The sequence below is a fragment of the Salvia hispanica genome, chromosome 2, assembly GCF_029641045.1.
Source record: "Salvia hispanica isolate PSC_SH4W2 chromosome 2, Shi_PSC_v1, whole genome shotgun sequence".
Classification (NCBI taxonomy): Eukaryota; Viridiplantae; Streptophyta; class Magnoliopsida; order Lamiales; family Lamiaceae; genus Salvia; species Salvia hispanica.
In genome coordinates, this window is record NC_142693.1 from 53,889,087 (window position 1) to 53,904,033 (window position 14,947).

At 39.1% G+C, this 14,947-nt stretch overlaps 2 protein-coding genes and 1 pseudogene across 3 annotated transcripts; 2 read left to right on the top strand and 1 right to left on the bottom strand.

Moving 5' to 3' along the window:
* The first annotated feature begins 329 nt into the window (after positions 1 to 329).
* LOC125202669 (rust resistance kinase Lr10-like) lies at positions 330 to 2,388 on the top strand. Of its 2 annotated transcripts, XM_048101118.2 has the most exons (5): positions 330 to 419; positions 493 to 529; positions 745 to 786; positions 885 to 971; positions 1,162 to 2,388. In XM_048101118.2, exons 3-5 carry the CDS (start codon positions 774 to 776, stop codon positions 2,310 to 2,312), a joined length of 1,251 nt encoding a protein of 416 aa, XP_047957075.1. In that variant the 5' UTR covers positions 330 to 419; positions 493 to 529; positions 745 to 773; the 3' UTR covers positions 2,313 to 2,388. The 2 variants fall into 2 exon arrangements, with proteins under 2 accessions (XP_047957075.1, XP_088920484.1); XM_089064358.1 differs by lacking the exon at positions 330 to 419 and having other exon boundaries at positions 457 to 786.
* A 760-nt stretch (positions 2,389 to 3,148) lies between these two features.
* Positions 3,149 to 14,947, bottom strand: part of LOC125197355 (probably inactive receptor-like protein kinase At5g41680) — a 47,128-nt pseudogene continuing 35,329 nt past the window's right edge.
* Positions 7,882 to 10,437, top strand: LOC148932641 (uncharacterized). Its single transcript, XM_089063752.1, has 2 exons — positions 7,882 to 8,376; positions 8,545 to 10,437. The coding sequence occupies exons 1-2, from the start codon at positions 7,882 to 7,884 to the stop codon at positions 10,435 to 10,437; spliced, it is 2,388 nt and encodes a 795-aa protein (XP_088919878.1).

Sequence of the window (14,947 nt, forward strand, 5' to 3'; positions counted from 1 at the left end):
TTCTCTTCCTTCATATTCTCCAAAGAATAGCTTTTTGCCTACATTTTATTATTACTTGGATTATTTTAATCAGCTTATTTATTTGGTGAGATGCGATCATCCGTTGCATAACTCTTCCCTCTTTACCCAACTTACTGATTGTGAGAAATCTACCAAATACACATACATAAAGGTTGGGCACTTGAATCCCAACGATATTGACAACATGTGTACAATAGTTTCTATACTGATAACATCTAGCTGTTCTCAAAATTTGAATAATGTATCGCTCTTAGAAATATATCAGTCTCTGCTATATGGATTTGATCTGCCTTGGTTCAGTTTTATGTGTAGCTACTGCAAAGGAAGAAATTGGGATTGTTATCCAATTTCAGATGGCCTAGTTGATTGCGGTCATTCGCAACTAGATTATAAATGGGGTAAGATCATTGCTTTACAACTCTAGGATTTCATTTCTATTGTTGATACCTTTCCGTGCTGCTGGATTTGCAGGTTACATCCTGGACTCTTTCCGATCACCTATATAAAGGTAAGATGACGTTCAGTCTGTTAGACAATATAATAGTGTAAGATGGATAATCATGAGATACACTGCAATCTTGGCACTGTAAAGAAGACATAGAAGAATGACACAATCTCTAGATAGGAATAAGCATGGCGATCGAACAATCATAAGAAGAAAAGAAACAAGTGGTGAGATATACATTTATACTTCTCAACTACTTTCTTGTATTTCTCATTTAGGTCCAAGTGGAGGCTGTCTCCTGATTTTAATGCTCATACTTGGTGAGTTATTAATTTTGTGCTGCACTATTAACATGTAACTGATTTGCATTAGAGATTTGTATGTTGGCAGTAATTAACTTTGTATTGAAAATTTCCAGCTGTTGTTTTTGGTGGGGTAATCATTCCTCTAAAAATCATGATCATCATCGCACTTGGGGCCTGTTTTTGGACTCAAACAACACCTTGTAATGACTTCTTACACACCTTCTGTCTCAATTATTGTGTTATTGGAATTTTTTTTAACTCTGTTTGCAAACATATTTTGCTATTATAATGTGTGTGGAAATGCAGTTTGGCTCCCTGGAGCTCAATTCATCGAAGAGCTCCCAAAGACAGTACATTTTAAATAACCGTATTATCTTTCATATGTGACAGTTGTTAGCTTGGGAGTAAGATTCGTTGTGGGGTTTCTCTGTGCAATGGGGTTCCTGATTTATAAATTCCGAAGAAGGCATTGGTCTGCGTATGAGGAAATAGAGAGCTTCCTACAAAGTGACAACAATCTATCCCCTATCAGGTACTCCTACTCAGACATAAAGAAGATGACTAGAAATTTCCGAGAAAAACTAGGCGAAGGTGGTTTCTGCTCTGTTTACAAAGGAAAGCTTCAAAGTGGCCATTACGTAACAGTCAAGCTCTTAGGAAAAACCAAAATAAATGACAAAGATTTCATCAATGACATTGGAACAATTGGGAGGATCCATTATGTCAACGTTGTCCAACTTGTTGGATATTGTGCAGAGAGATCAAAGCGTGTCCTCATTCTCAATTTCATGCCAAATGGCTCTCTTGAAAAGTACATATTCAACCCAGAAAAAGCATCTTTATTGGATTGGGATATGAAATTCAAGATTGCAGTTGGAGTGGCTCGAGGGATTCAGTATTTGCATTGTGGTTGTGATATCAAGATCTTGCATTTTGATATCGAGCCTCACAATATACTTCTTGATGACAAGTTTGTTCCCAAGGTGTCAGATTTCGGGCTAGCAAAGTTATGCTCGGTAGAAAAGGACACAGTGTTGATGACTGCTGCAAGAGGCACTATAGGCTATGTTGCTCCAGAACTCATCAATAGAAGCATTGGCCTAGTGTCTCACAAGGCCGATGTATATAGTTTTGGAATGTTGTTGATGGAGATGGCGGGCGTAAACAAAGAGTTGAGGGGAAACAAAGATGATTCAACCAAGTATTTCCCAGATTGGATATATGATTGTATTAACAAAGGCAAGGGGATTGTAATTGGAGAAGCAGAGAACAACAATATTGATGATGACAATGTGATTGGAAAGAGTGTTCTTGAGAAGATGACAATAGTTGGTCTATGGTGCATACAAATGAATCCAGATAATCGTCCACTAATGAACACTGTGTTGGAGATGTTGGAAGGTTGTGTAGATGATTTGAAGATTCCGGAGCATCCATCTCACTTAGTATACGAGGACAAGAGTCTGGCTGCAGATTCATTTGGTTCTGTATCACAGTTGGATTATGACAATGGTAGTGTCATTGAGATTAGTATAGCTTGAATCTGTATTATCCGATGTTGTGATGTTTTCGCCTGAAACGGATGGACATCTTTAGTCATCTCTTGCTTGTATCAAATTTGTTGTCCCAATTTCCTTTTCATTTTTAATGTGTGTTTGGTGTTATGGAAATGAGAACTTGGATATAGAAATGGAGCCTCCATCACAACCAGTTTGGTGCCAACTCGGAGTGGTGGTCAGACAAAGAAGCAATCACGACCAACGAGGACGTTGGCCTTAGGATGGTTGATTGTTACAAACTCGGTGTCCCACATCAATTGTGAGAACAATTGGTGTGAGGTTTAGAGACTAAATGGGCACTCTCAATCTCGTAGCATACTAATCTTTTGGAATGAGACATGTTTGATTAGTCTCTAACAAATAATCCCTCCGTTTCTTCATAGTTGAGGCGGAACTTTTCAGCACGGAGTTTTAGAAATGAATGTTGGGTGTGTTAAATAAATAGATAAAAAAGTAAGAGAGAGGAAAAAGTAGAGAGAATAAAGTATAAAGTGAATAAAGTAGAGAGAGTAAAGTAAGAGAGAGGAAAAAATTACCATATAAGGAAACGACTCAACTGTGAACAAACTTCCCGAAATGGTAAAATGACTCAACTATGAAGAAACGGAGGGAGTACATACTTACTTATATATTCAACTATAAACATTTATATATTCAACTATAAACATTTACAGACCTTTTAGAATTCTTAATTCTCTTCTTAGAATCACACTCTGTTATCAACTTCTTCAGCTCTCTTTTGGAGTCTCAATGGCCGTTCTTCTATCCGGAGTTCCTCATGTCCGGTAACTCTGAACCATGAGCAACAGATTCACCGAAAAAAGAATCGTGAAGCGGATAAAAGAAAATCAAAGGAAATACCCCATGGATTATGGTGATAGCAAGGGCAATAGATTCTCCAATAAGGATCCCAGTCCTGATTGAACAGATGAGCATTCAATTTCCTCCGACACCTTCACTACTTCAAATGTCCTAGGCCTACGTGGAACAACTGTGCCAACACAACCCGCTGCCATCTGCAATACTTGTGCCAGCGCCTGCTCGTCTCCGTACCTCAGACAAGCGACATCCACCAGCTCCGCAGGCCATTCATGTGTATGATTAACAGACCGAACTAGCTCAGCTAGCGAGGCAAGTTCTTGAGATGATTCTCCGTAAAAAAGTTCAAGCAGCACAACTCCATAGCTATAGACATCAGAAACCTGTGACACTCTCCCCATGTTTTTTACTTCTGGGGCACAGTAGAGCGAATCTATTACACCTGGCAGCCTCTTGGGACTTATCAGATTTGCCAATCCAGCATCAAAGGCCACAATGGCATGATTTTGGTCATTAAGGAAAATATTGGAGGATTTTATATTTCCGAGCACAAGATCTTGATCTTGTCCGTGGAAGGGAGCGATACCTCTTGCAACTGTAAGCCATTTCTAAATGCTTTAATGATTTCTATAATGAAATCTAATTCTAGATTTGAATTAATTCAACCATAACATTTATACTATAAAGTGGAGATAAGATCACCAACCTCCATCCAAGCAACACTCACAGCACATTCAAATTATCATATATGCACACGCACATATATAACTACATACATATTCATATACAATTTGAATCCTTGTGTGTGTATATATATATATATATATATATATAATATGTATATATATATATATATTAGAGGTAAGAGAGGAGGGTTATCAATACACCCGATTCTAATTCTTTACTCGAAACCGATCCATCACAGTATCGTCTTTAATATTAGAATCCCTTTTAACTTTTAATATTATGTACTTGAACTTTAATATTAAACCAATAGATACATAGGTCATATAAGAATATAAATATCCTTACATTCTCCCACTTGACCTTTGTATCGTCTTAATGGTTTAGTAACCATAATGCGCACTTTTATATCAAGTTCATAAATCCTTTAAATACCATATAAAATTAGAACTAATTGAATCATGGCGGTCACACATCATTAAGCGACATGATCCCTTCCATGTATCACAAACCAATTCTAAATTTATACTGACCTTTCATTGAGATGATCCTTTATTCTCAATTTATCATATGTTATCCAAAAACCATAATTGTATACAATCTATAATGATAACATATTCAATAAATAGAAACACAACTATAATTGAATTCCAAAGTGTCTTACACCTTATGAGCACAATATAATTCGCAAGCAAGGCTTTCTCTATAATACCCATATGTTTCATGGCCAATAAACATTTGGGTGATAATCCTTTATTTAACGGATCCGCTTCAATTATATTAGTCCTTATATGCTCAATGGACACTTTATGTTTCTGTACTTCTTCATTTACCGACAAATACTTCAACGTCATGCATATCACCTTTCAAGTATTTATCTTTCCTTTAGAAGAAGATTTCTGCGAAATTATCACAATAAAATCTCAGCGGCTTGACTATAATGTTAACAGTTCCAAGTTCTGAGATTAAATTTCGCAATCACTTTTCATGAACTTTGGCCTCAAAGCATGCCAAAATTCAACGTTTATAGTGGAAATAGCAATGACAAACTATTTTCCACTTTTCCATAATATTGCTCCCACAACTTAAAGGAACAAATAGCCAAACGTCAATTTTCTACCATTGACGCATCCGGCATAGCCTGAATCTGTATATCCATTGACTTTTAAGTCATTGGATCCCTTTTACATAAGCATGTGCTCTTTGGTGCCTTGCAAATACCTGAGGACTTTCATTGCAGCTTTCCAGTAATCCTCTTAGGATTACTTTGATATCGACCTAACATACCAACAATAATGTAATATTTGGTCGCCTACATGTTTGAACATAGTTCAACCTCCCAACCACTGATGCATATGAAATTCTTTCCATTTCCTTATGCTCCAATTTACTTTTAGGACATTGTCCCCTTTCTAAATTGGAGCTATCTTTAAAGAGCAATTTTCCACTCTATCTCTCCAAAATTTTATTGATATATCCTTTATGAGACAAATTCAATAATCCTTGTGATAAACTCAAAATATTTCTATTTCGATCACATAAGATGTCTCACTCATATCATTCATTTCAAAAACCTTATTCTCCAATTCACTTTTAGGACATTTCATTTACCGAACTTGTCTCCCTTCTGAATTGGAACAATCCTTATAGAGAGATACTATTTATTAAGATCATGTAACATACCCATGTCATTTGCAACAAGCAAATATCATCAAAATATAAGACTCATTTTATAAACTTGCTCCCACTGATTTTTTACATAGATACATCGATCAATAATGATCTCTACAAAATCATACGACACAATGGTATCATTAAAATTTTAAAATACCATTTCCAGGAAGCTTGTTTTAGTCCATATATTGACTTACTCAGCTTACATACTAATTTTTCTTGTCATGTGGTCAAGAATCCTTCAGGTTGGCCCATATATATTTTCTCTACAATTTCTCCATTTAGAAAGGTGATTTTTTACATTAATTTGGTGAAGCTCGTGATCATAATGAGCCACCAAAGCCAAAATAATTCTTAAAGAATAGTCACTTTGACGGCTCGTTGGAATGAGTAAATATTTATCACGGCTTATGTCACATTCACTTTTAATAGTGTAAACCACAGTAATTTGAAACGACATATTTTCTTTTCCTTACTGATCGTTTCAATATATATTGTGGTTCACTATTCTCTTCTAGAATTGTGACAGGTTCATCTACTTCATTTTCGCTTAGTGGGTTTTACACATCATCATGTTATTCTATTGTGTCTTTCGATTGTGACATAATAGAAACAACAGCCTTAGGTGCAACAACATGTGGATGAAACTTATCGTGGACTTCATGAATATCCACCTTTCACCACTCCCACTGTTTTCACCATTTTCAATGAACCTAGCGTTTCCCGTTTTAAAATATTCTCGTACTATGGTTAGAACAATAAAGTGTATACCTCTTTGATTTTTCCGAATAGCCAATAAAAAAATTCAATGACAATTCTTAAATCAAAAACTTTTCATGTGGACTTTATATAACATTACTTATGCTCGACAACACCAAATACAAATATGCCTTAAGATAGGTTTCCTTTCTGTCCACAGTTCTAAAGGAGTTTTAGGAACTGTTTTACTAGGAACCTAATTAAGCATATACATTGTAGTCTTTAAAGCATAAATCCACAACAAATAGGGTAACGTATAACAACATGACATAAATCTAACCATTTCCCTTAAGATACGATTCCACCTTTCCATTTTGGAGTATCGGGCATTGTACATCATGCACAAACGCCTCTACTTTGAGTAACTTTATAAATAGACAAGTATAATATCTATTATAAAAACTTAACAACTCTATTTGATCTCACAACTTTAACTTTTCATCTAAAAGTAATTTTTATCAACCCAAGGAGTATCAAAATGACCGCATATATCAGTATGCATTAATTTAATAAGCTGAGTGCCTCTCGTGGCTGATTTCTTTATAACGTGTGTATGGATCAAGTAGAGGTATGCTTTGAGGTTTGTGGTTCCCTTGAAGATCTAGCCATGGATGCATGTTAGTATGTTGTAAGTGTCTTAGCTTACCTCATCAATGACTATGTATCACAATTTCCACTCTATCCAATGTTACTTCTTGTTTTGATCATCTTAGTTTCCTAAATTCTTGTTGGGTTGCCATTATTGATACAATAGAAAATCTACTTCACAAAAATATTAGATCAATCACCTACAAATTGGGTAAATCCTTGGGAAATGGATCACAAAATACATGGATCCACATCATTTGGTATCTAGAGCCTAGTACCCATTAGGTGTTTGATCTATTGTTGCTTTGGGTTGGGTTATTTTTCCTTTTGTCCTTTGTTTTTGCTCTGTTTTGTTGGGATGATCGGATTGATCAATTGTGGTTAGATTAAGCCGAAATTTGGTGTGTATGATATATGTTATGTGACCTACGTACCTGAAAATTTTCATCAAAAAATTCGTTCGTTTGCCTAGTTAACCGTGGAGATTAACATCATTGCCCTGTTTTGGCATAGTTGGGGAAAACCATACAAAACATATCCAATCATCAAATCTGACTATATATGGCCATTTTTCCCTTGATCTAGACTTGTTTGGGAATCTATCCACCAAAATTCATCCAAATTGGGAGCGGGAATCAATACCAAAAAAAATCATATAGATCAGCCAAATTTCAGCAAAAGTGTCACCCCTTGTTTGTTTTTCTTTGACTTGCATCTTGCTAATATGTGTTTATGGCTTTGTCTTCTTGATTTTGTTGACCAAGTAGTATACCTTGATTGATCCACCTCAAGCACTTAAATCTTGGAATTGGAGTTGTGAGTGTGAGTGAATCCACCTTTCTCACAATATTCTAAGCCTTTGTCGAGAGTTATTGGGGAGTGATTTGAGGGGGGGTTTGGGACATCAAAGTTGAGTTCATCTTCTTAAATTCTACTTTCTTTTATTACTAACCTCTAGGACTAGTTCCTAGTGTTTGTTTGATTTGTAGGTACTTACTCTATGCCTACTCGCACTCGGTCCAACAAAATGGCGGGGACAAGTGCGGAGGGGGAGGAAACAAGCATGACTCACCCTATACCCGATGGGGACCTTGTGAGCATGATGGCCCGAATGATGAAGGAATTCAAACAAGAGATGATGATCCAAATGGATGTGCGAGCAAAAGACTCCATTGCTCGATCAAAAGAATCCGAAGCCCGCATGCTTGCCGCCCAAAACACATTATTTGAGGAGTTCAACACCTTGAAGGGAGACCGCACATCTAGGACTCCTACTTCTAGGGGTAACAATCTACCTAATGTTGCCGAGGAGATGATGGAAGAAGTGGTGTATGAGGGATGGCAAAGGGGGAATGATAGAAATAGAGTCAATCACATGGAGAATGATCGGTTTGGGGGAAGAAATGGTGCCCGTGGCCGTTTTAAAGGTGACTATGAATCAAGGTACCATGGAGATGGGCTTGATAGAGGATATAGTGGGAAAAGAGCTCCCAAGTCTCATGGAGAGTGGTATTTTAGGAGGGTGTGAGATCAAGTTAGCCATAAGGGGTTTGAGAGGCCAATTGAAGAAGAAGTCTCATATAGAGCTCGATTGAGGCCTACCTACCCACATGGTGGTGTTGACAAAAACCAAAGAGGTAACTCATCAAGTAATTTGGCTACACCCTCTTCTTTCCATTTATCACATAAGTCTCTTGATGTATATGGAAATGTCTCCTCTTCGAAGAGCTTAATCCAAATTAGTAGAAAAAAAGAACGAGAGAGAGAGAAAAGGCTTGAGAGTGAATGTGAGTCTAAAAAGCCAAGAGAGCATGATAAAAGACAAGAGTGTGAGGTGAAAAAGTCAAGAGAGAGTGGTGGGGGTGAGAGAAAAGAAAAATATCAAATGAGAGAAAAACCACAAGCACAAGTGAGTAAAGGGTGCTTGTTAGATTCTAAGGTCAACCTTGGGTGGGCACCAAATGATCCTTTGCCTCTTGCCCTTGGTGAGGAAACTAAACCCTTACCCACTAACACTTCTTCTATGTCTTTTTGTGTTCATGAATTTGTAGGAAATTTAATTGAAGGCATGGAAGTGAGGCATCATGTTGTACATGGCTTGGAAACTACTCACCCGGAGAAGGAACAAGAGGAACGAGGGCAAGTGGATGAACTCCTTGCCCAAGGTTCAAGTGCACTATCCTTATCTCCTTGTGATGTTTCATTGAATGAGATTATATTAGAGAAGCCCCTTTGTGTTGATAAATTTGTTATTGATGTCTTGTGTAAAAAGTGGTCTCATGAGCTTGAAACTTTGAATGCTAAATCTACCTTTGCACCATATATTGATCCTTTCTTGGTAAAATCAAGCATTGAGAGACATGACATTTCTCTTGTGGCTTCTACCTTGAATGTTGGAGTGACTTCCTTGCATGCTAAGATGCCTAAACTTTCATTTGTTGGTAATTTTGAGCTTCATGTGTATGTGGATGAGGATACTAAGACCAAGAAGAGTAACATGGATAATGACTTTAGAACTTGGTGTTTGCTATGTCTTCATTGCAAAGTGGTTAAACCCTTCAATGGGATTGGAGTATTCTATGGCCTTTTTGTGAAGGATTTTTCCACTCATATGTCTCTTGAGGATGATGTTGTGACTAATGGCATAAAATTGCATCGTTCTCATGTTTGTGGTATTGTTTTAAAATTGCTAGAGCAATTGTGTGGGGCTAATTTGGAAACATTTCTCATGATAATTGATGTAGTTTTTTACAAGTATCATATGCATGGTGTTGTGTCTTGTCTCCATGTCGTGCATGAAGGTTTATGGACACATTGCTCCCTTATGTTTGATAATCTCTTGAAATTGATGGGGCAATGGGATGAAATCCATATTGATGAACTTTGTTTGTTAAATGATAATCCTTCTTGCAAACTTGATGTGTGTTGTGATGAACCTACTCTATGTGTTAAATATGGGCTTGTCAATTTGTGGAGTAGCTCTCATTTGAGCAAGAATGATGTATCAATGGTTCCTTATGGTCATTTGTTGTTTAACCTTGAGAATAGGAATCTTGTGAATAGACCTTATTCGGTTACCTTTGAATATACACACTATGAGGATCCTTTCTTGTATATGCCTAGTCTTGTTGAGAATGCCAAATCTTTTGTGAAGATGTTCAAGAATTTGGGCATCATTTGTATGAGGATGATCGAACCAAATAGAAACAAGGTGCTTGGGGCATTTGTGTTTTGGCATGTTGATTGCTTTTATTGCATGTCCATCAAACCATTCAATGGAGTTGGGATGTTTTATGGTCTATTTGTGAAGAACTTTATATCTAATGGCTTTGTTTGGGACTACATTGTGAAGGAATGCCTATGTTTATTTGCACCTATATCTTATACCTATATTGTGAGGTTGTTTGAGTTTTGTTATGAAGGATATCTTGATGATTTTGTCTTGATTTCTTATGGGATGGATTTGGACATGAAAGGAATCATTAATTCGTGCTCTCATATTTATTGTCACTTGGCCTTGAGCTTGAGGGAACATGAATTTGGAGGCCCACAACAACGTCTTTGGTGTATTATTTTCTATTAGAGTCGTTAGTGGTCTTAATCTCTATCATCCTACATGGATATTTGATTTGATCTCGTGCTATTTTATAGGTGTACGGAACCCGGATTTGAGGGAAAATCCTTTCCAAGAAGGGGAGGATGATATGACCACGGGTGCTCGACGTCAAGGGTCCTCCCTTCGGCGTGAACCATGGGTTGATTGGGGCCCAAGGATGAAAGAGAAGACGTTCCAAGGATCCAATAAAGCTAGAGGGCCTCCCGAGGATGCGAGGAATAGATAAGGCTCGGATTTGAGGACAAATCCTTTCCAAGAAGGGGAGGATGATACGATCATGGAGGCCGTGCGTCGAGGATTTCAGCTACAGCTGGATTCAACCGAAAACCGTCCTATATAGATGATATCCGAAAGCTATGAAACTGCAACCATTGTCTTCGTCTTGAAAACGGCTTCGCGTGGGTATCTTGCACATCCCAATCGGAGTCCGAATGAGGGAGTTATGGCGGTTTTACGGAAGTCGCGCAGAGAAGGCCGGGAGCTTCGGGAAAAACGCCCGGCCGGGCGTTTTTTACTGTGCAAAACGCCCGGGGACAGGGAAAACGCCCGGGCCGGGCATTTTGGCATGTGAAAAACGCCCGACCGGGCGATTATGCCGATTTTTAGATTTTGTGGGCCAACTTTCTATTTTTGGACCCATAGTATAAATACCTCTTGATGTTATTCCATTTCCTGAGGTTTTTGCTGAATTATATGCTTGAGAGCTTTGTTTCCTCTTGGAGAGGGTTTCTATCCAATTCCTAGATTTAGGTTGCTTGAATCCATCAATTGCTAGTTCAAGCATGGGATTTCCATCAATTGCTAGTTCAAGCATGGATCAAGTAGAGATATGCTTTGAGGTTTGTGGTTCCCTTGAAGATCTAGCCATGGATGCATGTTAGTATGTTGTAAGTGTCTTAGCTTGCCTCATCAATGACTATGTATCACAATTTCCACTCTATCCAATGTTACTTCTTGTTTTGATCATCTTAGTTTCCTAAATTCTTGTTGGGTTGCCATTATTGATACAATAGAAAATCTACTTCACAAAAATATTAGATCAATCACCTACAAATTGGGTAAATCCTTGGGAAATGGATCACAAAATACATGGATCCACATCAGCGGTCTCCCAACTTCCGCCTCGGTCGAGCACCACGGCTCCTAACATATCCTCGAGAGTTAGTATCGTCCTCTCGGATTGTCCATCGGACTGTGGGTGAAAAGCGGTGCTAAAGTTTAAGCGTGTCCCAAGCTCGCGTTGTAAACTAACCCAAAATTTCGAGGTAAACTTCGGGTCACGATCAGACGTAATTGTCACTGGGACTCCATGTAATCGCACGATGTAGATCTGAGCTAGCTTATCCGATCCATGGGTTACGGGGATTGGTATGAAATGCGCACTCTTGGTAAGTCGATCGATGATCACCCAGATCGCGGTGTTCCCTTTAAGGGTTTTCAGCAACGCAGTCACGAAGTCCGTTGCGATGTGCTCCCACTTCCACTCGGGTATCTCAAGCGGTTGTAGCTTTCCGTACGGTCGTTGGTGTAAGGCTTTCACCTGTTGGCAAGCTAAACAGCGCTCCACGAAAGCTGCGACATCTCTCTTCATGCCGTTCCACCAAAAGGACTTCTTCAGATCCTGGTACATCTTCGTGCTCCCGGGGTGAGCAGTGTATGGGGTTTCGTGGGCTTCGCTCATGATCTCGTTCCTAAGTCCCTCGTCGTTCGGCACGCACATTCTCCCTCCAAAGGTGAGAGCATTGTCGGAAGCCTCGCTAAAAATTTCCGGATTCACCGGTTCTCACTTCGACTCGAATCTCCTCTAATCTCACATCTAGACGTCGTGCTGCAACGATCCTCGTTCTTAGGTCAGGTTCTACTACTAACGCGGCGATTCGACCTTTCACGGTTTTGGGTGTTCTAACTACTTCTATCCGCAACTTACTCAACTCTCGTACTAAGCCTTCCTCTTCTGTCAGAAAAACGGCGAGTTGCGAATGGTCTCTACGTCTTAAAGCATCTGCTACTACGTTTGCCTTGCCAGGGTGATAGTTGGTACCACAATCGTAGTCCTTCACTAGCTCGAGCCATCTCCGTTGTCGCATGTTCAGGTCCTTCTGCTCGAAGAAGTACTTCGAACTCTTGTGATCCGTAAAGATCTCACACCTATCTCCGTAGAGATGGTGCCTCCAAATCTTTAGGGCGTGCACTACTGCGGCTAACTCTAAATCGTGGGTGGGGTAGTTCAACTCGTGCGGTTTCAACTGTCGCGACGCGTAAGCGATCACCTTGTTGTTCTGCATCAACACGTATCCTAATCCGACTTTCGAAGCGTCGGTGTAAACTACGTAGTTCACTCCAAGCTCTGGCACAGCTAACACTGGTGTGGTGGTCAGCTTTTCTTCCTTAGCGTCTCCAGCGCGATTCGTAGGTGCTCCGCGTGTTAGAGTTTGTATACTAGAAATCACGTTTCGAGTGATTGAATACTGTAAAACTCTTATTTTATTTTCCAATGAATAAAACAGATTATTTTTGTCATAATGTTGTTATGTTTTACATTTAATGGATGTTAATGCATGTTTAAATGTATAAGTTAACTTAACAAAGTCTAAGTCTTTGTTTTAGTAGACCGGTTGTGGGCGTCGTCCACTTTAAGGTAATACGGTCAGTTCTAAACAAAGAAAAATATGAATTTCACAACCTAGATGGAATTAGACTACCCATCGAGAAAGGTTGCAATGTCAGTCCGTATATTTCTAAGCCTTACTGAAATAAGATGACATTGGTGTGGTATAGCATTGAACGGATCTAACAGCAAGACTTGCCTTGGGCTATCTACTGAAAGGCGAGGTCTTGATAAATATTTATTTCTTAATCAATGTAGGTTAGCATTGAGCATACGGTATTGATTATGCATTGCTTTGACTTATCAAATGGTGCGGGTTTTTCGTAGCCCAATTATCCTGATATATTGGGCAGTGGTGATCGATATCTAGCGGTGCTAGGATTGCTATTATATTGAATCGTGCACGAGGTGAGTCTCGTTTGATAATGTCCTCAAGAGGAGCGCGAAACTAAGTTTTATTATTCGGAACCTAGCTAGTTGGAGTATGATTACTCTATGAATAATAAATGAGTGTTTCATGCTAAGTCCACTCTTGGAATTAATAAGAAGTTAATTAATTAAGTCAATAGCAGACATTAATTAATTAATGGACATATTAATCTTAAGCACGGGAAATGAAAGATAAACGGAAACCCGGATTACTTATAATTTCGGATTTGGATGGGGAGAGTTCAATATTACTTCTGTAGTGGCTGCTCGTAATATTCCAATTATAACTTATATTAAATTGTGGGTTCAATTTAATTAGTAAAAAGTAAATTGGATGAGCCCATATCCAAAGCCTTCCATAGATCCCTGTCTGGGCCCAAAAAGGAACTTAATATAAATAGGAGAATAAAGGAGACAGAAAATACACAATATCTCATATTGCAATTTTCGAAAATTTCGATCTCTCCCAGCTGTAGGAGATTTCGAATTTGAGTCCTATTCCAAAAAGGATTTCTTCTGTCTTCTTTATTTAAGTCCTAGTATTCTAGTAAGATCAGCCCACACTGATATTAGAGTACAGTTCGGGAACCAGAGAGAAGATTTGTGGTCTAGTACTTAAAGCTACACGTGGAGAAGTCGCTAGCCATCTTCAATTCTTTGGAGAATTAATTAGGTATTATTCTACTCCGTAGAAAAGCATGTTTTAGGTTTTCAATATTCTTAAAGCATGATTAATTCAAGTTATGAGCATGATACATGTGATAATTACGCGAATAGATTTTGTCTAAATAATCTGCTAAATAGATCTGATTATTATGTGATTTATTTACATGCTCTTCCGCTGCGTGCACCAACAATTGGTATCAGAGCCAGGTTTTGGCTCTGATTATTTGGATTTAAATTTCGCGAAATTCATGTATGCATGTCTTGATTGATTACGAAGCATGTTCTTGTGTTTTTATTTTTTTTTATGTTTATGCATGTTGAACTCAAGAACATTCGAATCATAGAACTTGAATTATTCGAACGAACTAGATGTGCGATTCGTCGGCGCTTGCGCCGGGACGAATTGCGCTATGATCGATCGAAGAGGGTTGCCAATCGAGTGGGAGCCGAGGGCGACGGGCATGGGGCGACGCGCCGGCGAGCAAGGGCTCGCGCGCGCCACCGGCCAAGCCCGCCAAACCCTAGCCGGCCCCGATCAAACGGCGTGGTGGCTCGTCCGAGAGCTGCCGAGGCGCCAAGAATCCGACGAAACCCTAACCCTAACCCTAGAATCCTAGTCGACCCAGCCCTAACGAGGCGCAACCGAGAGCAGCAACGCCGGCAGGCGGCGTCTGCTGGAGCGCGCGAGCTCGTTGGGCAGTGGGAGATCGCCGGAAAGTCGCGGCTCCGGCTGTGCTTTCTGGCTTGACGTTGACGGAGGGAGATGCGGCGATG

What these genes read in the sequence shown, in the direction of transcription:
- LOC125202669 (XM_089064358.1), top strand. Translation starts at nt 627, where the DNA reads ATGACACAATCTCTAGATAGGAATAAGCATGGCGATCGAACAATCATA. An exon ending in GATTTTAATGCTCATACTTG is followed by an intron (nt 787 to 884) that starts GTGAGTTATTAA and finishes GAAAATTTCCAG; the next exon opens with CTGTTGTTTTTGGTGGGGTA. An exon ending in TTGGACTCAAACAACACCTT is followed by an intron (nt 972 to 1,161) that starts GTAATGACTTCT and finishes CATATGTGACAG; the next exon opens with TTGTTAGCTTGGGAGTAAGA.
- LOC148932641 (XM_089063752.1), top strand. Translation starts at nt 7,882, where the DNA reads ATGGCGGGGACAAGTGCGGAGGGGGAGGAAACAAGCATGACTCACCCT. An exon ending in GAGAGTGGTATTTTAGGAGG is followed by an intron (nt 8,377 to 8,544) that starts GTGTGAGATCAA and finishes TTATCACATAAG; the next exon opens with TCTCTTGATGTATATGGAAA.